At 38.9% G+C, this 26,880-nt stretch overlaps 1 protein-coding gene across 2 annotated transcripts; it reads left to right on the top strand.

Moving 5' to 3' along the window:
- Positions 1-327: 327 nt before the first annotated feature.
- On the top strand, positions 328-16,672 carry LOC117127269. 2 transcript variants are annotated; one of them, XR_004450194.1, is made up of 3 exons: positions 328-6,123; positions 14,025-14,667; positions 14,760-16,672. XR_004450194.1 is itself a non-coding variant. In XM_033277071.1 (2 exons), exons 1-2 carry the CDS (start codon positions 5,671-5,673, stop codon positions 14,484-14,486), a joined length of 915 nt encoding a protein of 304 aa, XP_033132962.1. In that variant the 5' UTR covers positions 328-5,670; the 3' UTR covers positions 14,487-16,671. The 2 variants fall into 2 exon arrangements, 1 of the variants encoding a protein (XP_033132962.1); XM_033277071.1 differs by having other exon boundaries at positions 14,025-16,671.
- Positions 16,673-26,880: the final 10,208 nt, after the last annotated feature.

Below are 26,880 nucleotides of genomic sequence, written 5' to 3'. Positions count from 1 at the left end.
CAACACTAAAACCTAAACCCTAACAAGTAAACCCTAAACCCTAAACCTTCAAATCTAAACCCTAAAACATCAACTCTAAACCCTAAACCTTCAACTCTAAACCCTAATCTCTAAACCCTAAACCTTTAACTCTAACCCTAAACTATAAACCCTAAACCTAAACCCTAAAACCCTAGAATTGATGTTTTAGGGTTTAGATTTGAAGGTTTATTGCTTTAGGGTTTGAATTTCAGAAAAATATAAGTTTTATGGTTTAGGGTTTAGAGTTGATGTTTTAGGATTTAGATTTGAAGGTTTAGGGTTTAGGACTTAGAGTTGATGTTTCTGGGTTTAGGGTTTAGAGTTGTTGTTTTGTGGTTTAGGGTTTAGAGTTAATGATTTAGGGTTTAGAGTTGATGTTTTAAGTTTAGATTTAGGGTTTTGGGTTTAGGGTTTACGTTTATAGTTTAGATTTGATATTTTAGGGTTTAGATTTGAAGGTTTAGGGTTTAGAAATTGATGTTTCAGAGTTTATGGTTTAAAGTTTAGAGTTGATAATTTATGGTTTAGAGCTGATGTTTTAAGTTTAAATTAGTTAACCATATGTTTTTTTTTGTCAAAGTTAATCTAAGGGTTATAAATGTCTTTTACTATTCATTAAAGATGATGGTAAAAGTGGTTAGTGTAAACTTAAAAAGTGCTACTTTGAAAATGGTATTTTTGGCAATTTCCATAGACTTATACGGAACACCCAAAGTCGTTATAGTGTTTTATTCCTCTGTCTCATCTCTTTATTCAATAAATAAAGCTTTTATGGTCTTTCTTTATTAGCCAATTCAACTTGATTCAATTATATGCATCAATAAACTACTTCCTCTCTTTTTCTTGTTCAAAAAACTACTTCCTCTGTTTGATATATTATAAGTATAGTTTAGGCAATTTTTTTTTGTTTCAAAATATAAATAGTTTTCATATTTCAATGAAATTTTTTACTTATTGGATATTGATACCACTCAAATTGCCCTAAAGAGTGAATTACTCTCTCAAATAAGAGGTTCAGTTGCAGTATTTAGGTCTCGAATCCACAAGGAGCTAGGGAACCTATTAAATCTAGTAAAGTTATTAATTCTAGGTGTTTGTTGTTTTATGAGTTTAAAAGTAAATAGCAATCCTAATTGAACAAGTCTATTGCTCGACTAACAAGATGATTGGGGGTGTAACTTTATTGGAAGATATTAGATGCAGGTTTCTATTCAGGTGTTTGAGATTATAATTCTATAGATGCCTAATAGTTGCATGCATGATATATTAGAGCTCAACTCCTTAATCACAGTGATCAGCGATGGCAATGTTTCACTGGTTAATTAACTAGATCTTGGATCTCAACTGTCGGCTTTTGATCACAAGAAAGTGTCGATCGATGATCCTATATGGATATCGATCGATACACTTTTCGCAAATATCGATAGATTGTCAGAAGACAATATCGATCGATGTTTCTAGCTAAGCCCTAGGCGCGGGTTGATAATGCTCACTAGTCTCCTAGATCAGCGGTTAGCATCTCTCTAGCAGTCCTAGCATGACATATTAGATTCAGGACATGATGATCAAGGATGCTTGACACATGCAAATTCCTAGGTTCATGTTCTAGTTAGCAAGGCTAAAACAAGCATTAAAGACAATCAATCAATGAATATTACAACTCAGCAAATCTATAGTTGGGGCTAATCCCTCTAACCTATTTGAACCCTGAATCTAACAAGTAAACTACTCAGACATAGCTAAGCAATTTATGACATAAAATATATATAAAAACTGCATAGAATAGAATAGATGAATCAATGGAGTTCCAATCACAAATCTCTCTATGATCTTCTCTCCTAAAACTCTCTGTAAAACTCTAAAAACTCTGTGTAAAAACTGTTGTAAAAACTGACTCTGGTAACTCTCTTTCCTCCTAACACTTAGGCAATTATATAGCTATTAGGTTAAAAACTCGTCAGGGTTAATCTTGTAATTTGGTGAAGCCTTGGGTTTAAAGTCGGCTGGAACCAAATTGCGCATCTCGCGTCTCGACATCGATCAATGGTACAGGATGTACATCGATCGATCATAATCTTCAATCGTCGAGGCTTCTCTTCTGTATCGATCGACGGCACTGGATGTGCATCAAACGATTGCTTCTTCTTCGTATCGACCTCTAATGGTCAGCTCGGATGAAATCTCTTTTAAGCTCCTAAATGCTCCATATTCATCACTTTACTACAAGATACTCCTGAACCTGAAAACATACCTAATATGATAGAATATATAATATATAGATAGTAAAATACTCATATACCATGGATGAAAATAGGTCAAATCCATGGTATATCAACTCCTCCAAACTTACCCTTTTGCTTGTCCTCAAGCAAAATAAACAAGCAGTCTCTCTGAAAGAGGTTTGAAAACAGCAGGGACTCACAAATTTAAAACATAGAAATCATCATCTCTACAATATTGCAATCCACATCTAAAAAGTCCTAATCACACAAGCACATTATGCAATATCCTAGCTTAGCAACCAAATTCAACTAGTCTACAACTCAGAAAATCCTATCTGACATTCCCCTCTACTAACCTCATTTCTTAGCATAAATATAAAAGTGCATGCTTTACCTTGGGAGTATCGATCAATGGACACATGGACTCTTATTCTTGTAGGTATCTGAGTAAACATGTAGTCTTATTCTACTTCCTTTTCTCCTTATATATCTCTTCTCTGAATCTCATTAGTTTCAATTTCAATGAATGTTGATGCTGATGTAGCCATCTTGTTCATCTTATTGACTTTTCTATTTTTGTAGCTCTTTTTGACAAAGTGTAGCAAATAATGGGGTCACAGGAGACACTCTTACCCCTCGTTTCCACAATGTGTGATTATTCCCTTCAGACTTAGAATAATGGGGTCATAGGAGACACTCCTACCCCTCTGCCTCTTCCAGGAAATAATTTCAATCTTCTATTATAATTTTTTATTTATCTTGAGATGCCAAAGAGAGGAGAGAAAGAAACCAAAAATTTACAGACTTGTACCTTTCAGACCTGAAAGAGGAATCCGATCCAATGTATACCAAGCCCCAAGACAAGCAATTATGTCAAGTTTAGTGTTGGAGGTCAGCTTTGGTTCCTTCAAACAATCAAGGCAAGTGTGTATAGTTGACATGTTGATCCACTTTAGCATCTTTAGTACTATCTTCAATCAGTAAATCTAGAATGGTGCTAAAGAGTGGTTAGACATTCAAGTATAAATCATAAGATCATAGTCCCTTTCGCATAGCTAAGCATAATTTTATTAAAATCATTATAAAATACTTTTAAAATCAAAATAAATAATGTCAGTAAACCTCCACGTAGACTTAAATTACACTGTCACAGTGTAATACAGTCGGAGTTATGGTGGAAATAAATCATAAGTACTCAATGTAACAAGTTAGGAAGATAAACATGACCGTAGTGGAAATCGATTGATGTGCATCGGTATGCATCGATCGTCTTGTGTGATTGTAGGTCGATCGATGTCGACGTCTCGGCCACGGTTGATATGTTGGTAATCATCCTACTTGGGTCTTTGCAAAAATAATCTGAAAGAATGACACTACAAGAAAACAACGTAATTCTGACAGACATTCTGACGGAAAATGAGATCCTCGGAATATTCCGACGAATTTCCGAGGAAATATTTGGGTTTCCTCGGAATTTCCTCGGAATATATCGATGAAATACCGAGGAAATCATATTCCTCGGAAACCACCGACGAATATCCGAGGATATATTATAGCCGTTAGAGAGCCGTTGGGGATTTTAAAAATTCCGAGGAAATTCTGAGGAAAGAGCCGTTGCCGTCGGGATTCCGTTGGAATTTCCTCGGTACTGTCGGCAACATGTCATCTATAAATACCCGCACCCCCCATCCTCTTCATTCACTCCATTTCTTCATCCTCTCTCACATACTATATTTACACACGAATTTGATTGACAAAAGCATGTCTTCTTCAAATTATTATCGTTCTTGGATCGATCAACCTCATTTGGATCCGAACACGAGATTGCTTACGGAAGAATACCTACGAGGTATAACCGAATTCATGGGGTTAGTTGAGCGACAACCAGAAGCAAAAACGGGTATGTTAAGATGTCCTTGCTCTAATTGTAAAAATAGAAAGATTATTAAAGAGTGGGATGTTTAAACTCATCTATATTTGAATGGGTTTACACGAAGTTATAAAATTTGGTATCATCATGGAGAAACTGATTATGAATATGGTAGTACTAGCAAACCTCAGCCTGCGGTTAGGTTAGAAGAATCAATTAGAATGGATGTAGATTATGGTGTAGGTACTGAGCAGATGGTAAATGATCATTTTAGAGGGGAAAATTTACCCAATGCCGAAGCTATGAGATTTTATGATATGTTGGATGCTGGAAAGCAACCCTTGTACGAAGGTTGCAGAGATGGTCATTCTGCTTTATCATCTGCAACAAGACTGATGGGCATTAAAACATATTATAATTTGGCTGAAGACTGTGTGGATGCGATTGCTGATTTTGTAAAAAGTATTCTACCTGAGGATAATGTAGCCCCTGGTTCATACTACGAGGTTCAGAAACTGGTAGTTGGTCTTAGTTTATCGTATCAGGTAATAGATGTATGCAGCGATAACTGCATAATTTATTGGAGTGCGGATGAACAGCGGGTTGCATGCAAATTTTGTGGAAAGGCTTGTTATAAAGATACGAGTGGAAGAGTTCTAGTACCATTTAAAAGGATGTGGTATTTGCCTTTGACGGAAAGTTTGCAGAGGTTGTATCATTTCTGAACGCACAGCGCAACCAATGAGATGGCATGCGGAGCATTCAACAAATGGTGAGATTAGACATCCTTCAGATGCAAAAGCGTGGAAACATTTCCAATCAACATATCCCGACTTTGCGTATAAGAGAAGAAATATCTACCTTGGATTATGTACTGATGGTTTCAGCCCGTTTGGCAAGAGTGGAAGAAAGTATTCTCTATGGCCAGTCATTCTTACACCATACAACTTACCGCCAAACTTGTGTTTGCGACGAGAGTTTTTGTTTCTCTCCATTCTCGTTCGCGGACCAGAGCATCCTAAGAGATCACTTGATGTGTTTCTTCAGCCACTAATATATGAGTTGCTACAACTATGGGCTCAAGGTGCTGAAACATACGATGTTTCATGTAAAGAAAACTTTCAAATGCGGGCAGTACTTATGTGGACAATATGTGATTTTTCCGCATATAGTATGTTATCTGGATGGACAGCGCATGGAAGGCTATCATGTCCATATTGTCAAGAAAACACTGATGCTTTCCAACTAAAACACGGAAGGAAAACGTGTTGGTTTGACTGTCACAGGAGATTCCTACCACCTTTTCATCCATATTGTAGGAGTAGAAATTTGTTTACGAAGAACAAGAGGGTGTTTGACAGTCCTCCTCCGGAAATTAGTGGGGCAGCTTTGTCGACACAACTAAGAGATTTTGGTGCAGAAAGGACGCCAGACTAAGGTGCACATGTGCATTATCCGGTAGATGCTGTTGGAGAACTACATAACTGGCACAAAGAGAGTATTTTCTGGGATCTGCCATACTGGAATGATCATCTGCTGAGACATAATTTAGATGTCATGCATATTGAGAAGAACTTTTTTGACAATCTCATGAACACGATCCTTAACGTTCAAGGTAAAACAAAGGATAATTTGAAGTCAAGACTGGATTTAGTCGATATATGTGCTCGTTCAGAACTTCATGTTGATGAGAATGAAAGGGCTCCTTTTCCCATATACCGACTCGATGCAGAGGGAAAAGATGCGTTCTTTGATTGGATTTCAAACGATGTGGAATTTCCAGACGGTTACGCATCTAATTTGCGTAACTGTGTCGACATAAATGAAGGAAAGTTTATCCGCTTGAAGAGTCACGATTGCCATGTAATGATGCAGTGCCTCCTTCCGTTTGCCTTCAAGGAACTATTACCACAGAATGTTCATGAAGCAATTGCAGGGATTAGTGCTTTCTTCCGCGATTTATGCACGAGATCAGTGACTCTTGAAGGTATTGAAAATTTGAAGACTAACATTGTGACACCCCCGATCGTAGTTGACCAGAAATGACACGGTTGATGTTCCTCGATGGTCGATCCGAGCTTCTCAGAATACTTCTGATCGCCTTAGACCAACAACCAAAGAACACCAACGCTCCTATCAGATATAACTATAGGCTTTTCAACCCGAAAAGCAATACCCGATAGTTAGTTCGTCCGGACAAGGACTAATATCATATGGAACCCGTACTTAAAAAAAAACATTCTTTATATAACATTCAAAAGCATGTTACAAAATTTGTTATAAATTAATCTCGAGGTTTTCGGTCAATAAATCTTATAAATAAGAAATATCAAAACGCCTTTGCAAGGATAATAAAACTACCGCTGGCTAATGATGTTCCTTCCTTTCCTAGAGTAAGGTCTCCCATCTACTGATTACCTGCATCACAAATGAGTCATGAGTAACTAGTTTACTCAGTGAGCCTAGTCCCGCACCCCAACATATATTAATAATATGTAAAGCAATCAACTTCATTTGTATGCAGTGGAAATATATTCCATAACTGAATATTTATATATAAGGGCTATCATTTCATCATTGTGAATCTAATCATATACCTCACTTCCTATTCCTGTCTCTCATATCATTCATATAATCATATCTATATATATATATATATACCAGACCCGAGAAACCACAAAGGCTAAACAGGTCTAGCGAGTTAGCATCACGATCATCGCCATCAGATATTCAAAAATTGAACATCTAATGATGCATGCAGTTACACGGCCTCCAGGGTGCGCCCCATCATCGTGTGTTCGTGACCTTGTTCCATATCGCAGGACCAATTCATACGAGAATATTTTGGAAAGCAGGTTTATAATAAGACTTCACATGATTAATACTTCCATACTTGATTATATTATATATTAGTACTTGAGAACAAGTACTATAGCTCGGGAGTAAACCTCTATGAATATTCATGAATATTTAATAAGCGTTTAACCTAAGTAAACACCTCACCAATTCAATATTGATCAAGAGACAAAGCCTATCAATCATCTACAATCAGTACGTTCAATCAAGAAATATTCATTCACTACTCATCAATCATCTATCTAGACTCACCTTTGATTCCATGAGATTGGCTAGGGAAGACTAAACTCGAGCTCAAGCTAATCACACTCGACTTCTGGAATATTCTCGATTTAAAACCCCCACAAACATCCGGCTGATCTGAACACTAGCCTTGACCATCTGTACCAATAACAGAACGGTTGGAAAAAGGTTAATCAGTCCGGTTCAACCCCACAGTTCAAGATTCAGGACAGATACTAAGGCAAGTTCAAGGCAGCTTCAGTTCGATTCAAACATAAATCGTTTCAGCTAAGTTGTCTAGATGCTAGGGGACCATGAACTGAACTAATATAAATCCACACAAGGGATTAAGAAATTAATCCAGAGAGGAAGAACAACAACTCAGCCAGCTGGTTACAATCTAAACTGATCAGGATCAAAAGGCAAAACAGTTTACCGGTTCAAATCAAACACTGTATGAACTCAACTGATACTCCACTTTAAAATGAAGCCACGCCAAACCTAATCAGTACCACATCAATATAAGGTCGGACTCAATCAGAACAAAGCTGAACCGCAGTCAATCCAACAGAATTGCTCACATAAAACTGATCCACACAACAACTTACATCTTTACCGATTAAAATCAAAGGCTAAAGAACATGGGTGACTCTCAACTTCAGGACACCAAATCTCCAACTCTTTACCACACAAATACTCACTGATTAAACTCACAAGATGGTGGGAAAGGGTTGTCCATGCTCACTCCTCTTCTCTGAATTTTTTTCTGAATTTTTCATGAATTTTTCTGTCACTTTTCTCTCTTCTCTCTCCCTGATTTTTCTGTGTTTCTCACAGGTTTATGCACGACCAAACTGGTGGAGAAAGAGTTAAATATGTTAGGAAGTTACTTCAGGTGAGGGTTTCAAAACACACAAGGCAAGGCTGAGGGGAGACAGGTGGTGAGCTGTTTAATTACTTCCAGCCGCAAGCAGCTGACCTTTCCCTCCCATGAAGAAACTTCAAGCAGGTGTGCCTTGCACATGACTGATCATTCAACAAGAAGGCAGGCAAGAAGGTGCATGGCACATGACTGGTCCAGCCAGAAAGAAAGCACACAAGCTGGTGCAACTCACATGACGGATTTAAATTAACAAGCAGCTCAAACTATTCCTAGCCAGTTCTTGACCAAACGTTTTCTCGTCCATCGAATCTTGTCTTGCTTTTATAGAAAATCTTCCAGCTTGAATAAAACTTGACCATAATAATTAAAACTAGACCAGAACTATCAAGAGTAAGTATTTTGGCCACGAAACAGTCCCGTCGAGAATAATTCACCAGGTCGATTTTTATTTTTAATTCTGATCGACCAATCGTCAAACTCATCTTAAAGAATTTTCTCGACCAAAATTCTACCTGCTCGTGAGGGTTATTACATTCTTCCCCCCTCCAAAGAATTCGTCCCCGAATTCTGAAAACATAGATATACACACTTTAATAGTCTCTGAAAGGAGTTCTGGATATTAGCTCTGACTTTATCTTAATCTGCCTATGTTTACACAACTGATTTTCGGTTCCTCAACTCTTACAATCAATCATTTCTTTTCTGAGCGAACAGCTCGAAGAAGAAACAAATTTATTACTACTGCACAACTTTTGTCAACTGCGGTCTTGATACTTTTTCTAACAATCACGAGTCTCTGAAGACTATCACTTCTCAAACTTTTCTATTTGGCTTTCCCTCATAACAACAACATGAAAATGTGGAACATTAGGTGATGTGCCATACGTGAAGGTAACATCTCGACTCTGGTGAATGTTAACCTGATTAACCGTGCAACAATCAAACAAGAACATGCATAATCAATCACGCTAACATGAATCAGACCAAGGGTGCTACTCTCAAATACACACACTCACCCATTCCAAGAATAATTTCACTTACAGTATTCTTTACACTTCTGATATATCTGAGACCCTCTTCATAATCTTCTAACTACTACTAGAACTCGGCAAGAACCACTTGGTGAGATCCCTAGGCCTTTGCAGCGAATCTATGTTCAACAAGAATACTAAACATGTTACTTTTAGATGTCGACCATCCTTTCAATGCCTTAACCACATCTACATCTTTCCTGATTATCAGAATGTCTTCAACTATGCTCATTTTCATCTTCTACTTTCTAAACGATCAAGTTACTAGATTACACTTCTTCACCGTTTTCCCAAAAGGTTTTCAACTTGCCAAACTGATATGAGCGATGCTCAAACACTTGGTAGAGTACCATTGTAAGCCAACAGTGACGGGTCTTCTTCGTTATACTTATTTCCTCGACATCTTAATTGAGCTCAGTAACTAGATAGCCAATCTCACTCTAGATAAACAAATACTGCCCTAACGGAAGTACTAAGGAATGGGGAAGGCATACCATTAATTTAACTGGCAGCCCGTACTTCCAAGAATAAGAACGGATACTTGAATTCACCAAAGTGAATCCTTTCTAATACTATGACAGTGCTAGGGAACTACAACTATGTGTTGTTCCCGAATAAAACACGATATGAGCGGAAAATTCCATCCATAGGTAAGGTCTCTTACGACACCTTGATCACAATTCACATTTTATATATATATATATATATATATATATATTTATTTATTTCAATCATTCATAAAATTTTAAAAATGCACACAACACACGATGGGATAAGAAGCAAAACTGTGATTGGACCTTTCAGGGGTTTTGACGGTCCAGACAACCATAAAGTGTAGGCTCTACCCAAATTGCCTAACACTTGGATGTGGACTAACAGTAAAGAAACGTGAACAAGTTCAACAAGTGTTATCCTAGGTATAGGTAAGGTAGATCGGGTAACTTCATGAGGAAGGGTAACCTAAAATCCTAACTTTTCACAAGAACCACCAAAGGGCGAATGATGCAAATGTTCCAGGATTTCCCAAACTTTGAAATCACGACCATTATGTCCTTGTTAGTCACAACCATAACGGCTCAAGGTCCTCGATATTGATCTGATGAAATGTACACCCAAAATCATCCCCAGCAACTTACTTAACTCACTTCTTGAAACTGACATTTGATCTGCAGTGGTTGGAAAAAAAACCCGGTATGCATGACTTGGTTAACTTCTTCAGCAATAATAGCGTCTTTAACTTTCACGTCATACTCTAACATCTCCTCGAAGCTTTGAAACTCCATGGTCTTTTATCTACTCCAAAATTCTTGGCTAAGTTTCCAAAGATTTTATGTGTGATCTTTGGCTTATTCTCCAAACCATAATCGATGAATGAATTTCACTCGACCACATATCTCTGCTGAAATTGTTGTATATGATTAACTCGACCTGAACCTCCTGGCGGAAACATCCAACTCCGTAAACTGAATCTTCAATCGGTTCCATATCTTGTGTAGAAAATTCTACTTCTTGAACTCTTGAGATCTGTCCAACTCGATCTCAGCTCTCTGAAGTAATTCTTGACTATCGACTAACAACTCATCGCGTTCATCTCCAAATAACTTGCTACCAAATCCTTCTGTAATTCTCTAAACATTGGCCACGTAAATGTTTTGCTCTGGGTGTTTCATCCCAAATATGCCTCAAGCCAAAGTATACTTCGAACGGTTTAGTCCTTCTTCAGTATCTTATGGTCCCAACTACTTCTTCTTTGCATCATAAGCTTCATGATGTTTCATTGCAAACAAAATGCTTCTGTGCTTCTACCATCTTGTAATAAAGTCGAGCTATCAATTCTAAGCTTAAAACAAATGATGAACAATTCAGGATTGTACGGCTCTGGTCCTGGTACGGCTCATCATAAACTGGATCAACATGAGCAGAAGGTAGAACAAGTGCACCTGAGTGATCATGTGCAGTCGAATCTCTCTGAATCAGATCACAATCAACACCCACCTTGACATCGATAACACACGAGTCTGGAGATGTATTCGATGTATCAATTATGTCCCATATATCTCTCTAAAGAATTGGCATCCCCACTAGAACTCAAAAGAACAGCAGGAAGGCATGACGTTAATGACTCCTAAAAGGACGGTAGTGAACCCGGCCATGAGAGTAGAAAACTCGAGCATGATGATAGCAACATCGATAAGTACGGTTCACCCATTCAAGCTTGTCTTGGTGCTTCTGCTATGAAAGATCAGGTTAGGTAACTACCCTTGACTATCTATTCTAAAATGAAGGAACCAGCCAGCATATCCTAGTTATCCTTGCGACTCATTTTTACTCGAAAAACATTTGAAACAACTCCCATTCTAGCATCGTATAACCATGCTCTGAAACCACCTCTGTGACACCACTGATCGTAGTGGACCGGAAATGACACGGTTGATGTTCCTCGATGGTCGATCCGAGGTTCTCAGAATACTTCTGATCACCTTAGACCAACAACCAAAGAACACCAACGCTCCTATCAGATGTCACTCTAGGCTTTTCAACCCGAAAAGCAATACCCGATAGTTAGTTCGTCCGGACAAGGACTAATATCATATGGAACCCGTACTTAAAAAAAAACATTCTTTATATAACATTCAAAAGCATGTTACAAAATTTGTTATAAATTAACCTCGAGGTTTTCGGTCAATAAATCTTATAAATAAGAAATATCAAAACGCCTTTGCAAGGATAATAAAACTACCGCTGGCTAATGATGTTCCTCCCCTTCCTAGATTAAGGTCTCCCGTCTACTGATTACCTGCATCACAAATGAGTCATGAGTAACTAGTTTACTCAGTGAGCCTAGTCCCGCACCCCAACATATATTAATAATATCTCAAGCAATCAACTTCATTTGTATGCAGTGGAAATATATTCCATAACTGAATATTTACATATAAGGCCTATTCTTTCATCATTGTGAATCTAATCATATACCTCACTTCTTATTCCCGTCTCTCATATCATTCATATAATCATATTTATATATATATATATATATATATATATATACCATACCTGAGAAACCACAAAGGCTAAACAAGTCTAGCGAGTTAGCATCACGATCATCGCCATCAGATATTCAAAAATTGAACATCTAATGATGCATGCAGTTACACGGCCTCCAGGGTGCGATCCCATCATCGTGTGTTCGTGACCTTGTTCCATATCGCAGGACCAATTCACGGTAATCATCATTCATACGGGAATATTTTGGAAAACATGTTTATAATAAGACTTCACATGATTAATAGTTCCATACTTGATTATATTTTATATTAGTACTTGAGAACAAGTACTATAGCTCGGGAGTAAACCTCTATGAACATTCATGAATATATTTAATAAGCGTTTAACCTAAGTAAACACCTCACCAATTCAATATTGATCAAGAGACAAAGCCTATCAATCATCTACAATCAGTACGCTCAATCAAGAAATATTCATTCACTACTCATCAATCATCTATCTAGACTCACCTTTGATTCCATGAGATTGGCTAGGGAAGACTAAACTCGAGCTCAAGCTAATCACACTCGACTTCTGGAATATTCTCGATTTAAAACCCCCACAAGCATCCGGCTGATCCGAACACTAGCCTTGACCATCTATACCAATAACAGAACGGTTGGAAAAAAGGTTAATCAGTCCGGTTCAACCCCACAGTTCAAGATTCAGGACAGATACTAAGGCAAGTTCAAGGCATCTTCAGTTCGATTCAAACATAAATAGTTTCAGCTAAGTTGTCTAGATGCTAGGGGACGATGAACTGAGATAATATAAATCTACACAAGGGATTAAGAAATTAAACCAGAGAGGAAGAACAACAACTCAGCCAGCTGGTTACAATCTAAACTGATCAGGATCAAAAGGCAAAACAGTTTACCGGTTCAAATCAAACACTGTCTGAACTCAACTGATACTCCACTTTAAAATGAAGCCACGCCAAACCTAATCAGTACCACATCAAGAAAAGGTCGGACTCAATCAGAACAAAGCTGAACCGCAGTCAATCCAACAGAATTGCTCACATAAAACTGATCCACACAACAACTTACATCTTTACCGATTAAAATCAAAGGCTGAAGAACATGGGTGATTCTCAACTTCAGTACCCCAAATCTCCAACTCTTTACCACACAAATACTCACTGATTAAAGTCACAAGATGGTGGGAAAGGGTTGTCCATGCTCACTCCTCTTCTCTGAATTTTTTTCTGAATGTTTCATGAATTTTCTTTGAATTTTTCTGTCACTTTTCTCTCTTCTCTCTCCCTGATTTTTCTGTGTTTCTCACAGGTTTATGCACGACCAAACTGGTGGAAAAAGAGTTAAATATGTTAGGAAGTTACTTCAGGTGAGGGTTTCACAAAACACAAGGCAAGGCTGAGGGGAGACAGGTGGTGAGCTGTTTCATTACTTCCAGCAGAAAGCAGCTGACCTTTCCCTCCCATGAAGAAACTTCAAGCAGGTGTGCCTTGCACATGACTGATCATTCAACAAGAAGGCAGGCAAGAAGGTGCATGGCACATGACTGGTCCAGCCAGAAAGAAAGCACACAAGCTGGTGCAACTCACATGACTGATTTAAATTAACAAGCAGCTCAAACTATTCCTAGCCAGTTCTCGACCAAACGTTTTCTCGTCCATCGAATCTTGTCTTGCTTTTATAGAAAATCTTCCAGCTTGAATAAAATTTGACCATAATAATTAAAACTCGACCAGAACTATTAAGAGTAGGTATTTTGGCCACGAAACAGTCCCGTCGAGAATAATTCACCAGGTCGATTTTTATTTTTAATTCTGATCGACCAATCGTCAAACTCATCTTAAAGAATTTTCTCGACCAAAATTCTATCTGCTCGTGAGGGTTATTACAAACATAGCCGTGATTCAGTGCAACCTTGAGAAGATATTTCCTCCATCATTTTTTGATGTTATGGAGCATCTTGTTACTCACCTGGCAAGAGAATTGGAACTTGGTGGTCCTGTGCAGTATAGATGGATGTATTTGTATGAGCGGTATATGTACCATTTGAAGAAGATGGTGAAAAATTATAGTAGGGTGGAAGGTTCTATAATCGCACAGATGATAAATTTAGAAACTTCAAACTTTGCCGAGTTCTACTTTCCAGCAGAAGTGCAGACCAAAAACAGAAGACCTGCTCGGCATGATGATAGAGGCGAACGGGCAACATATCATGTTACGGTTCCAGACATCATCACAGATGTTGGACGACTTAGCGGAAAACCAAAGGACCGTCGACTTACTGAGCAGGAGCGCAGTCATTTGCAAACATATTTGCTCACCAACTGCGAATATGTTCTTCAATATGAGAGGTAAATAAATTAACTTACAAATTTTTATTTTAACAAGTTGAAATTTAAATCTTAATTAATTATATTATTGTCAACATATGTACAGGATTTTCATGGCAGACAAGCGGTTCGAACATAGATACGCCACAGAGGAGGAACTTGAAGAACTGAAGTAGAGAGAATTTTCTGGATGGATGCTTACTTATGTGAATGTTTTAACAAAATTAAAAATATTATTTATCACATATTTATACTAATTCACATATATTAATATAACTCGTATATGTGCTATTAATAGGTGTCTGCTAGTATGACCAGAGGTGAAACATTTGACGATTGGATACGCGAGATGGTGCGTGGACCAGAGTATATTGTGAAGTCATATCCGAGATTTTGTACTCGAGGATATGCATTCACAACTCAAAAGAGGAGACGTTCGAGTACGACTTATGATGATGGCGTTTGTTCTGCATCTGGAGATGATGTATACTACGGAAACATATGGGATATTATGGAAATCAAGTATCCGGGCATGGTTGGATTGCGCTGTACTGTTTTCTATTGTGATTGGTATGACAACACTCCAGATCGAGGTGTGAGAACAGATGCATTTGGTGTTACATCAGTACATTCGAGGCAAAAGTTGCAATATTATGATCCTTTCATTCTTGCTTCTCAGGCCGATCAGGTAATTAAATATACATATATCAGTTATTCATAATGATTCATCATCATGTGTATTAATAACACTTATTTACAAATTAAATAATTTTTAAAATGTTACAGGTTTGTTATATCAAGTACCCCCGGGTTAGGAACAGAGATGATCTGGGTCACTGTTACATCACTCAACCCGAGAGGCCGAGTTCAGGGAAGTTCTGAGCTGGAAGACCCACTACAACCAAGCACATCCGGCAACTTAAGTGCAGCAGAAGATTCATCTGCAAATGGCCGTCGTTCACGTAGAGAATGAACCAGATATTGGAGAGCTTCACCAAGATACAGATTCAGATTCATCTGGTGATGATGACTCGGAAACAGAGTAGCATCGCCTTTTTTTTTAATATAAGAATACCGAGGAAATTCTGAGGGATAATAGAATTTAGGGATTTCCTCGGAATAGTCCGAGACTTTTCCGACGATTCAGGGCTTGCTTGTACTGTTTCTGTTTCCTCGGAAAAGCCTCGGAATATTCCGAGGAAATTCCAAGGAATGTCAAGTGTTCCTCGGAATTTCTTCAGAATATTCCGAGGAAATTCCGAGGAATTAGGGTTTTAAAACCGAAAACAGCGTTTTGCGGTTTGAATAACACTTATATAACCCTTATTAAGTGTCTTAGACTGATTATCAAGTGAAAAAATTGTTCTTACCCTATAATAAACACTTTTTCGATTGTATGAACGAAATCCCCACAACATAAGAGAAACACTTATACACTATAATGAACAGTAAAGGGAATACTTACAATTCGTTTTGATAATGAACGGTAAAGGGAATATTTCATGGTTTATAATCATCTATACAAAGATTCCTCAATGATATGCATTGCATTTGTATAAGAAATGATATAGGGCTAAAAAAATTGATGTTTTGAAACCCCAAACATGTGTTCCTCAGAATTTCCTCGGAATATTCCGAGGAAATTCCGAGAAAAAATATAAATTAATAGAATTACATGCACATGATATTCTTTTTCCTCGAATTAATGAACATACCGAGGAAATTCTGACGGATACTTAAGTTGCCGTCAGAATTTCCTCGGAATATTTTCATTTAACTGGGCAAACTAGCCGCCAAATATTTCGCAAAAATTGAAATTAAAGATACTGACGAAATGCCGACGGAAAATATCTGTCGGACCATACGTTTTATAAACACGAAACACTTCTTCTTCCCCATTTCTCTCTTCTGCCTCCGGCGATCTCTCTCTTCTTCCGGCGTTCTCCACCTTCTCTTGCGGCGATCTCTCCGGCGAATCCTCTCTATTCCTACACAAATCAAGTAAGGACCCTATCCCACTCTCTTAGGTCCTATTTGTTAGGTTTTTAAGTACATTTGATGATTTTAGAAGTTTTTTGATAGATTTTTGTTAGGGTGATTGGGTAGGATTGTGATTTGTTTGTGTAATAGGTTTAGAATTGTGATTTGGTTGTGTTGAATTGATTTAGAACTTTTTTTATAAATTTTTTATTATTTTTGTATTTAATAAATCGATTTTGGATTTTACAAAACATTTTTTGTATATAAATTCGATTTTTGGATTTATAAAAGATGATTTCATATTTATAAAAATATTTATATTTATTAAAACTAATTTTGTATTTATAAAACAATTTTTTGATTTATAAACACTATTTTATTATTTTCTGTATTTATAAAAACTATTTTTAAATATACAAAACGTTTTTTGTATATAAATTCGATTTTTGGATTTATAAAAGATGATTTCATATTTATAAAAATATTTATTTTTATTAAAACTAATTTTGTATTTATAAAACCATTTTTATTTATAAACACCATTTTATTAATTTTTTTATTTATAAAAATTATTTTTTAAATATACAAAACGTTTTTTTTGTATATATAAATTCGATTTTTGGATTTATAAAAGATGATTTCATATTTATAAAAATAATTATTTTTATTAAAATTAATTTTGTATTTATAAAATATTTTTTTGATTTATAAACACTATTTTAATATTTTTGTATTTATAAAAACTATTTTTAATATGTTTTTCAATTAATATTTATTAAAACTATTGTTAAATTTTTTTTTTTAGTTTATATATTTATTAAAACTAATTTTAAAAAATTTCAATTAATATTTATTAAAACTATTTTTAAATATGTTTTTTTAATTTACAGGGATGCTGGTGATCAGACCCGGTCTCGACCTCGTCGTGCCTCACCACGAGGTCGTAGTGGTACGGGAGCCACTCTCAGGGTTCGTCCAGCCACTCTCGGGGTTCGTCCAGCCACTCTCGGGAGTCGAGCAGCCACTATCGGGATTCTTCATTTCCCGCTGCCACTGCTGCACCCCCTCCCGGTGCTGCACCCCCTCCCGCTGCTGCACCCCCTCCCGCTCCTCCAGTTGTTCCGGGAGTGATGACGGTTGCCCAGTTGGTTCAACAGCCCGGTCGTGAGCATCTTCCATATCTCACTCCGTGTCTAAGGGGACACGGTTAAACATCGTAATTAAAAGTCTTTTTTTTCCCTTCATTAAAATTTGATTCATTATTAATAATTTGTTTCTTATATTAGGTTCAACCGATCCGGGAACGGGATCAGCGCATGGATCAACCGTATGATGTACTCGAACCTCAGCAAGGGACATCCGACTTTCACTAACTTCCCTCGCGAGAACCAGGAGACGTGGTTTCGTCAGTTTGCGGTAAGTATTCTAATTTTTTTACTTATATTTTTAATCTTTAATATAAAATTTCTACTAATTGTGTTTTTTTTTCCAGCAAGAGTTCAACATGGAATTCCGATCACACTGAGTTTATCCGTGAGCACTTCGTCCGTAAAGTTATGGACAACTATGGAAAGCAGATTTACGACTGGAAGCAGAAGTGGCTCATCGACAAGGTTTTTTTAATTTATTAAATAATTTTTTGAATTTATTAAACTATTTTTGGATTTATTAAACTATTTTATATTTTTTTTTATTAAACGGTCCCGAAGTCGATCAACTAGACGGTGTGGGAGGTGTTGTGTGTGCATTGGGATAAGGACGAGACGAAAGAAACCTCCGTGACCAATTCCGCCAACCGCAAGAGCGATCGTGGCGGGAAGGGCATGTACAAGCACAATTTGGGTGCCCAGACTATTGGCACTCTGGGGATCGCTTGGTAAGTTCAATCTCTTTTTTTTTAATTATTTAAGTATTTTTATTTTATTTTTTATGCATTTCTTCTAATTGTTAATGTTTATTTAACTTTTGTTTTTTTCAAGGCGGATGAAAATGATGGCGAGCCGGTTGATGATTTCGTCCTAATGAAGATGGCGCATACCAACAAGAAGACCGGGGAGATTGATGATGGTGTTGTGAAGGATGTGCTCAGCCTGATCGAAACTCAGAAGGAAGACGAAGAAACCCGTCTATCTCAGTTTCAAACCGACCCGGACGCCACTTCGACGGCTTCGACCAGCTTGTCCCGGATTCGAATCAACGAAATCGTTGAATCGGTATGTTCTTTATAAAAAAGTTCAATTCATTTATTTCTTTATTTTCATTTTATCAACGTTTCTATTATTTAAATTTGTTTATTTTCTATTTCAGTCGGTTCCAAAAAAGAAAGGACGTTTGGTCGGTTTGGGTCGTCGAGCCCGGTCGGTTCCTCCTTCTCCACCACAGCCCTATGTTGATCCAGAAGGGCTTATGGACCAGTTGAAGGACAAAGATGACCGCATAGCTGCGTTGGAGCCAAAGATTGCGGATCAAGAGGCGGGATGGGAGGCAACGAGGAAGCAGAACGAGCAAATGATAGAGATGATGAGGAGGATGTACCCGAACGAGCATTTCCCGTAGTTTTTTTTTTTTTTTTTCAAAAACTCTGAATGTTTTATTTTGGTTTGTACAACTTTGAATATTATCTAATATGTTTTCTATTTCAATTTTAATTTTATATTTTTGAATTTCAAATAAAATTTTTTTTTTTAAACTTTGTTAAAAAAATTAGTTTTGGGAATATTCCGAGGAAGTGTATCCCTCGGGATATTCCGACGACTGCTTCCTCGGATATTTCGAGGGACGCAAGTCCTCGGAATTTCCTGACGGATAAAGTTCCTCGGAATATTCCGACGGCTTTGGTTTCTCGGAAAATTCTGACGGCCGTTGTTCGTCGGAATTTTCCGATACCTCTTTTCTCTCGGAATGTTTCCGAGGACCGTTCCATCGGAAAACACCGAGGAGATACCGACGAAGAGTCCTAGGAAACGTTTCTTCGGAATGTCCTCGAAATCTTGTGTTCTCGGTATTCCCTCAGAATTTTCCGAGGAAATTCCGAGGAAATTGTACTTTCCGACGAAAAGTTTCCGACGACTGTTTTCGTCGGTATGTCCTCGGAATAACGGTATTCCGAGGACATACCGACGATATTAGCCGTCGGAATCCCGGTGTTTTCTTGTAGTGTGAAAACAAAAGTAAATACTAGTAACTAATAAAACCAATTAAAATTACCTAATAGTGGGTTGCCTCCCACTCAGCGCTTTGTTATAGTCATTAAGCTTGAATGTGGAGGTGTGTGGCTAGTTGGTGGAGAAACAGCTACTTGTTGGGAAACAAGCATCCACCTCATCTCTGCACATTCTGGACCAAGCTGCAATGAAACTTTTTGTGGCCTCATCACTTCTGGTCCATCTCTCATCCATCTCTCATCCATCTTCTGTGTTGCATTTGAGATGTACTGTAGCATTTCTTGGATGTTTTCAATGCTGAACTGATGCCATCCTATCTTGTCGTAAGCATATGCTGATAGCTCGTTCACATCCTCATGCATTTACTCCATTTTGTTTTGTATCAGCTACTCGTCGTCTGGTGTAGACGTGGTATCGATCGATGCGACCATATGTCTATCGATCGTTGCTGGTGCAATACTGTCGATCAATTTGGAGTGTGCTCTGTCGATCGATGCTGCTATCTGGTGTTGAGATGCGAGTTGCCTCTGAATGGCGTTGACTTCCCTCTGTAGCCACTCTGCTCGGCTATCCAGTCCAGCGAGTCTGGCGTCGAATGGAAAGTAGATGTCATCACACCGCTTCACAAGTCATTCCTCCATGGTGTCCATAGATGTGTAAAGCTTTGATGTGATCTGATCAACTTCTGCTGCTCTGTAGAGAAGATGTTCTGTAGGTTTCTTGCCGTCGAGCGATGCCCTGCGGAACCTATCGATCGATGTTGAACCTTTTTCCTGAAAATTATGTTGATCATTAAGCTTGCCAATGTCCCCCTGGACATTCATCATCTATGTAGACAAGGTGTCCAAATCTTGTTGTAGCAGATCAATTCTCGTGCTTAACCAGTCCACGTTGTTGTTGAGAGGGTTGTATACGTCGCCAATCCTCGTGTTGATTTATGCGATCTCCCATTCATCCTTCTTCTCTGCCAAACTTTTCGGTTCTGCAGGGATCTGGGATGTCTGTTGCTTGACGTCGATCGATGTAGCTTTGCTGGCGTTGATCGATGGTGATGTCGTAGCTTCTTTCTCAAGCTTGTGCTGCATACTCTCAATCTCTGTCCTCATCTCTGCCATACTTCTGAAAAGCTCATTGTAACCTCTGTCCAAAGGCTGATAAGTGTCATCTACCAATGTCTTGAGTTCATCTCCTAGCTTTTCCTGAGCTCCACAAATACCAGTCACCATCTCATTAATCTCATCCTTGGTGTAGATCTCTGGTGCCAGTTTTGTAGGTGTGAAAGAAGTGGCATGTTCTGGGAGACACATGTGACTCTCTTCAAATAGGGATGCTCTCTCCAGAACCTTTCTGATGTTGTCCTTGGTAATAGGGATCATCTCACCAGCTACGCTCCTTGCATATCAAGACTCATCTCTGTAGACACCATATTCGTCCTTCTGTTCCCATCTGAACTTTCTGGCTCCATAGATGTCATAAGCGCGATGTCCAAATTCTTAACGTATGTCAATCGAATGGTGAAGGTGGCTTGTCGAGCCACATTGGTGTTTCCCTGTCGAACGATGTAGGAGCAACCTTGTCGATCGATGCCTGGCTAACTGGTCGGCACGATTTGTGTGAACCAATTTCTGTTGTGTTGGCCTTTGGATATTCGTCTGGAACAGCTGGTATGTTGTCTGGAATGCTGCGTTGCTGCTTAAACAAGTTGTCTGGTCCATTGGCCAGCTGAAGAATGTCTGCTATATCCTCTCTGGATACTTGTAGAATCCTTCCATCCATAGCTCTTGCATTGCCATCTGGGTCCCTGAAGATACCAAATTCATCAGGAATTAAAAAGTCGTAATCAATACTCATATTCTTCTTAGTAAATAAAGAAAGTTGAGGTTTAGAATGAGGATCGATCGATGTTGATACTGGAGTATCGATCGATGATAGACGTTTGTCTGCTGAATTATGGTTTTTGGATTGAATGCTCCTTATGGATGTCTCTTCTGATTGGTTTGTGAGAGCATTTTACTTATCTGCTTTGGTGTCGTGAGAAGTAATCTGGGGTGCAAAACTCCTTATATAGGTATTGGTAAACCTACTTGGAATTGGAATATTCCATGTTTCCTTTTCAATGGCAGCGTCTTTAATATCGATCGAAGTACCAGGTGTGGTATCGATCGATGCAAAAGATCGTTTTGCTGGATGAGGGTGGGTATCGACCGATGTTGAGTAGACTCTGTCGATTGATGGTGGACACGTGTTGTTGAAGGAATGGCGTGAATATCTGCGTCATGCATAGCAGTCTCTATAGCTCTTTCCTTCCAGTAATCCTCATCATACTCCTCTGTAGGATCCTCATTGGATGAAGGAATTAATTACAGTATCCACTACAAGACTTTCATGGAATCTACTTTCTGCCCAACTGCCTATTGAATAGTCATCTCGTCCTCTGTTGTTGGGTTGTTGAAAGGCAAAGTCTGGATAACACTGATCTGGTAATGTGAAGTAGTCTACCAGATGCTTCCCGTCGAGCGACGTGGGATAGTTTTCATCGGTCGTCGGTGACTCATTTGAATCGATCGATGATGCAGTCTGAGTGTCGATCGATTCCGAGTACTCTGCTGCGTACTCCGCTCCACAATGGCATGCTGCAATGTAGCCAAGATCATTTCCAAGCTCAACAAGGTTGATCTGTTGTCTCACAACTCGAAATGGGTCATAGTGGACGTCTGGATCTATCAGTGTGATAGACCATATATTTTACCCATTTTTAATCATGGTCTATAAGTGTTTTAAAGTGTTTTAAGATGTAATTATTATGTTTTGGAGTCTATTTAGAGTATTGACAGGTTCAGAGACGTTTAGGAGAAATATGGTGATTTTGGAGTCTTTTGGAGCCTTTGGAGGTGTAGAGTTGCACAGAAGCGTCAGATGTTTAGCTATGGATGGAGACTTTCCGACCGTTAGATTGAGCTCACAAGATAGAGATTTGCGTTAGCTTTCCAATGCCACCGGTCTTACGTCAATCAATATCCTGTAGCAGAAGTTATGCCCGTTTTACTGAAGAGTGGTCAGTCTTCCTCGCGAGAGGAAGCTGCCGAGAAGAGGAAGCCACGTCGATCGTTGCAGCACTCTGTACGTCGATCGATGCAGCACTCTGTACGTCGATCGATGGAGATCCCAGATCGTGGGCCTTGTATATTTTATGACTGCGTGAAGCCTAGAAGCCACAAATTACCAGAATGACCATGGACAACCAGAAACCCTATTTATGTTATTTCTAAGCCATTGTTGACGGCTACACATTTCTAGACTTCTTTACGCTTTCATTTCATTGTTTCTCTGAGAGGAGAGAAGGGAGGAACTCCTATCAGAGTCCTTCTGGAACTCCATTGGTTTTCTTATCTAATCTATTTCAGTTTTATATCTATTCATCTATGATTTCTGTTTTCATGTCTGAGTAGATCCACCTGTTAGATCCAGGGTTCAGATAGGTTTGTGGGAGTAGCCCCAAACTATAGATCTGCCTTGTTGTGATATTTATGATAGATCTATATTCATTGCTTGTTTTAGAGTAATTAACTATAAGTTGATCATATGATTGCATACTCAAGCACCCTTGTTATCCCATCCTGACATCTATCTATCATATTAGGACTGTTAGAGAGGGCTAACCGCCAATTTAGTATCTTAATAGGGCATATTATACTCGCGCATAGGCCTGGTTAGAACCCGTCGATCCATGTCCTCAACTGACTATAGGTCGATGTAGGTAAAGGTGTATCGGTCGATGTCCCAATAGGACCATCGGTCGACACTCTTTCGTTGTCAACATACTAACCGTTGAAACACGAGATCTAGCTTGTTAACCAGTGAAACATGCGACAGCTGATCACTGAGTTAAGCAGTTGAGCTCTAACATATCATGCATGCAACAAATAGGTACCTATAGGAATTATAATCTCCAACACCTGAATAGAAACCCTAGATCTAGCAACCATCCTTCCATCGAACAACCCTTGCCAAGCTGAACAATCGACTTGTTCAACTTGTTTACTGCTTTGTTTATTTAATTGCTATTTTACTGCTTTATAATCTATTAGCCTAGTTTATTATAAATTGTTTAGATCTAATCGGTTCCCTAGCTCCTTGTGGATTCGATCCCTAAGTACTATAACTCGACCTCTTTTGATGAGAGTAACACTCATTAGGGTAATTTGAGTGATATCAAATTTGGCGGCGTTGCCGGGGAGCTTTGATCGCCATTAGATCTTTTTAGTTAGATTTAGTTTAAGTTTTATTATTATTCGAAAAAAAAAACTCATAAATTTTTTTCTTCTATTTCAGGTACATACATATCAGTACCAGAGCAATGAAGAGAGGATTTCTAGGTCTTTCAAGGAAGGAGCCTGCTGGTCTATGCACGATCCGCAAGTCTAAGAGGGAAGTATCGATCGACACCCTCCAAGCAGCATCGATCGACAGCATACACCATCAATCGATCGACACCATTCATCCAATGTCGATCGACAAACGACAAGCAGCGGTGATCAACAGAGCCAACAAATCGTCAAACAACACTGTTAACCGAGGTACTATTCAACAAGGTACTGTTCATCCACGTACTGTTCATCATAATACTATTCATCCTAGTACTGTTCATCGTGATACTATTCATCGTGACACTATTCATATCCCGTTGATCGACACTGTTCATCCCTTGTCGGTCGACACTATTCATATCCCGTCGATCGACACTGTTCATCCCGTGTCGGTTGACACTATTCATGTCCCATCGATCGACACTGTTCATCCCGTGTCGGTCGACACTATTCATATCCCGTCGATCGACACTGTTCATCCCGTGTCGGTCGACACTATTCATCTTCCGTCGATCGACATTGTTCATCCCGTGTTGGTCGACACTATTCATCTTTCCGTCGATCGACACTGTTTAGATTATGTCGCTCGACACTATTCACCCGAACACTGTTCATTGCGATATTTTTCATCCAACCACTGTTCATCGTGACACTGTTCATCGAAACACTATTCATCACGGCACTGTTCCTCCAATGACGAACACCACTTACGGAGAGACAGAGAAGGTCAAAGCGCTCATACTTAAGATCGACAAGAAAGGTATTTGGCGAGACGAAGTAGGTCGTCCTTGCAGCCCCACAGGACAATTGATTAATGCAGAGGATAGTGTAATCCCTGATGTAATTGCTGTGGCTGAGACAAATACCTTTAATCTGACAAGTCAATGGTATGATTGGGGAAGTGAGGATCCATTTTACGGTCTTCCTCATGAGGATCCCAAAGATCTTATCAAGAGACTTGAGGAGTTAGCCTCAGCAAACAAGCACGATGAAATATCTGCAGACCACATTATCTGCAAGATCTTCCCCTATTGTTTATCTAGAGATGCTTTTAGCTGGTTCAGTAAACTGCAACCAAGATCTCTAACCTGCTGGGAAGACATCAAAGAAACTTTCATAGGCAAATTTTTCAGCGAGGCTGTAGCAACTCGAAGTAAAAGGCTTGATTACATGATTAAAGAACGGGAGAAATGAATAATGATTAGTATGATTCAGATTCTTGACTTTATCTACAGCGAGGACAATGGAGATATTGGAACACTGACAACTCATGTGAAGCAGCCAGACATTCAGGTTCACCATGCAGATGAGAGTAAGCAGGAGGATGAACTGAACAGCGAAAAGCTGGTCAACCATGATACAGTTGAGGATAATGAATATCATGTATCAGGAGAGCAGAGCAAAGTAGAAGAAGCTGATACAAAAAATCCAACTTCAGCATCGATCGACAGTAGTAACTCAGAATCGATCGATATCCCCACTTCAGAAATGATCGATACAGATATTTGTCATCGATCGATACCTTCTACAATCCCTGATGCTACCACTGTGTATGATAGGACTGGACGACCGAAGGCAATTAGAGACTATAATAGTCCTGAGGATGCCTATGATAAAAGGTCTGCATTGCGTCGTTCATCACTTCAGAATACTGTCCTTGAGCTGCACCCTGCATATATCTCTCTTGTGGGTCAGCATTCCTTCCATGGTTTTCCTCATGAAGATCCCACTAGCCACCTGGACATTTGTAGATCTGGCATCGACCATCAAATGCAATGGAGTCTCTGAAGACTACTATTTATGCAAATTATTCTCATACTCTCTTGCTGGAGAAGCGGCATATTGGTTTAGGAAGTTGCCACTAGGATCTCTCACTACCTGGAATGACATCAGATACGCCTTCCTCAACAAATTTCTCTATGATGCTGCAGCAAATCTAGAGATTGATATAAGGTCTATGCTGGAATATATGGTGGAGGATGATGAGCAACATGAGTCTGGAAAGCTGAGCACAGTAGAAGTAGCTGATATTAGTGACACGAGCTCATCATCGATCGACACCCTTACCATAACATCGATCGTCACCCCCACCTCATCGTCGATCGACCCCAGTACCTGAGAAATGATCGACACAGACTTTTGTCATCGATCGATTCCACTTGAAATCCCTGAAAGATCGAGTTGTCTTCAGGACATTGCAAATTCGACACAGGAGAGCACCGATGAATCAAGCTGTGATCTTACCTCAGATGTCGACAAAGTAACTCTGAAAGACTTTCTGGAGTTGTAAGAATGGCTTCGGCAGAAGCTTGATGATCTGCCCGCTTTGGAAAAAGGTCTGCAAAATTCCTTAAAGGCTGACGACATCGACCGACATAAACCTGATGAGATTGATCGACACCCACCCTACGACATCGATCTACAGTCGCCGTCTAACATCGATCAACATACACCCGACTGTATCGCTCGATACCCACCTGATTGCATCGATCGACACCCATGTTTGGATGAACTATCATGATACATGATTGAACCAGAACTGGTTGGAAGAAAAGAACACACGTCTGGAGCCTCACACCTTGCTGTCCCCGAAAATCTAAGACCACCTCTATGCGAAGAAGAAGCTGTTGGGATTTGCAAAAGAGTGAAGATGATACATGATCCTGTGAAGTTTGTTGTTCCATATGAAGTGTTTGAAGTTGAATCTCCTATCCCACCAGATAAAAGTATGGAGCTAAGTTCCTATGGTGGAGTATTTGATGATAATATGTACGTAGAAGCTTCTCAAAAAGGGATGCGATTTAGAGATGAAGTAGATAACTGCCCAGCAGAAATACCATCGAGCGACATCAACAGAACAAAATCGATTGACACTATCATTTCATCATCGATCGATACCGGTCAGATA

This window comes from Brassica rapa, chromosome A08, assembly GCF_000309985.2.
Source record: "Brassica rapa cultivar Chiifu-401-42 chromosome A08, CAAS_Brap_v3.01, whole genome shotgun sequence".
In the NCBI taxonomy this organism is placed as follows: domain Eukaryota; kingdom Viridiplantae; phylum Streptophyta; class Magnoliopsida; order Brassicales; family Brassicaceae; genus Brassica; species Brassica rapa.
Note: the sequence above shows the minus strand (reverse complement) of the source record. Positions and strands in the feature narration are given on the sequence as shown.

Coding starts and splice junctions, on each gene's coding strand:
- LOC117127269 (XM_033277071.1), top strand. CDS start 5,671: ATGCATATTGAGAAGAACTTTTTTGACAATCTCATGAACACGATCCTT. Junction 6,124..14,024: donor TTGAAAATTTGAAGACTAAC/ATTGTGACACCC, acceptor GTTATTACAAAC/ATAGCCGTGATTCAGTGCAA.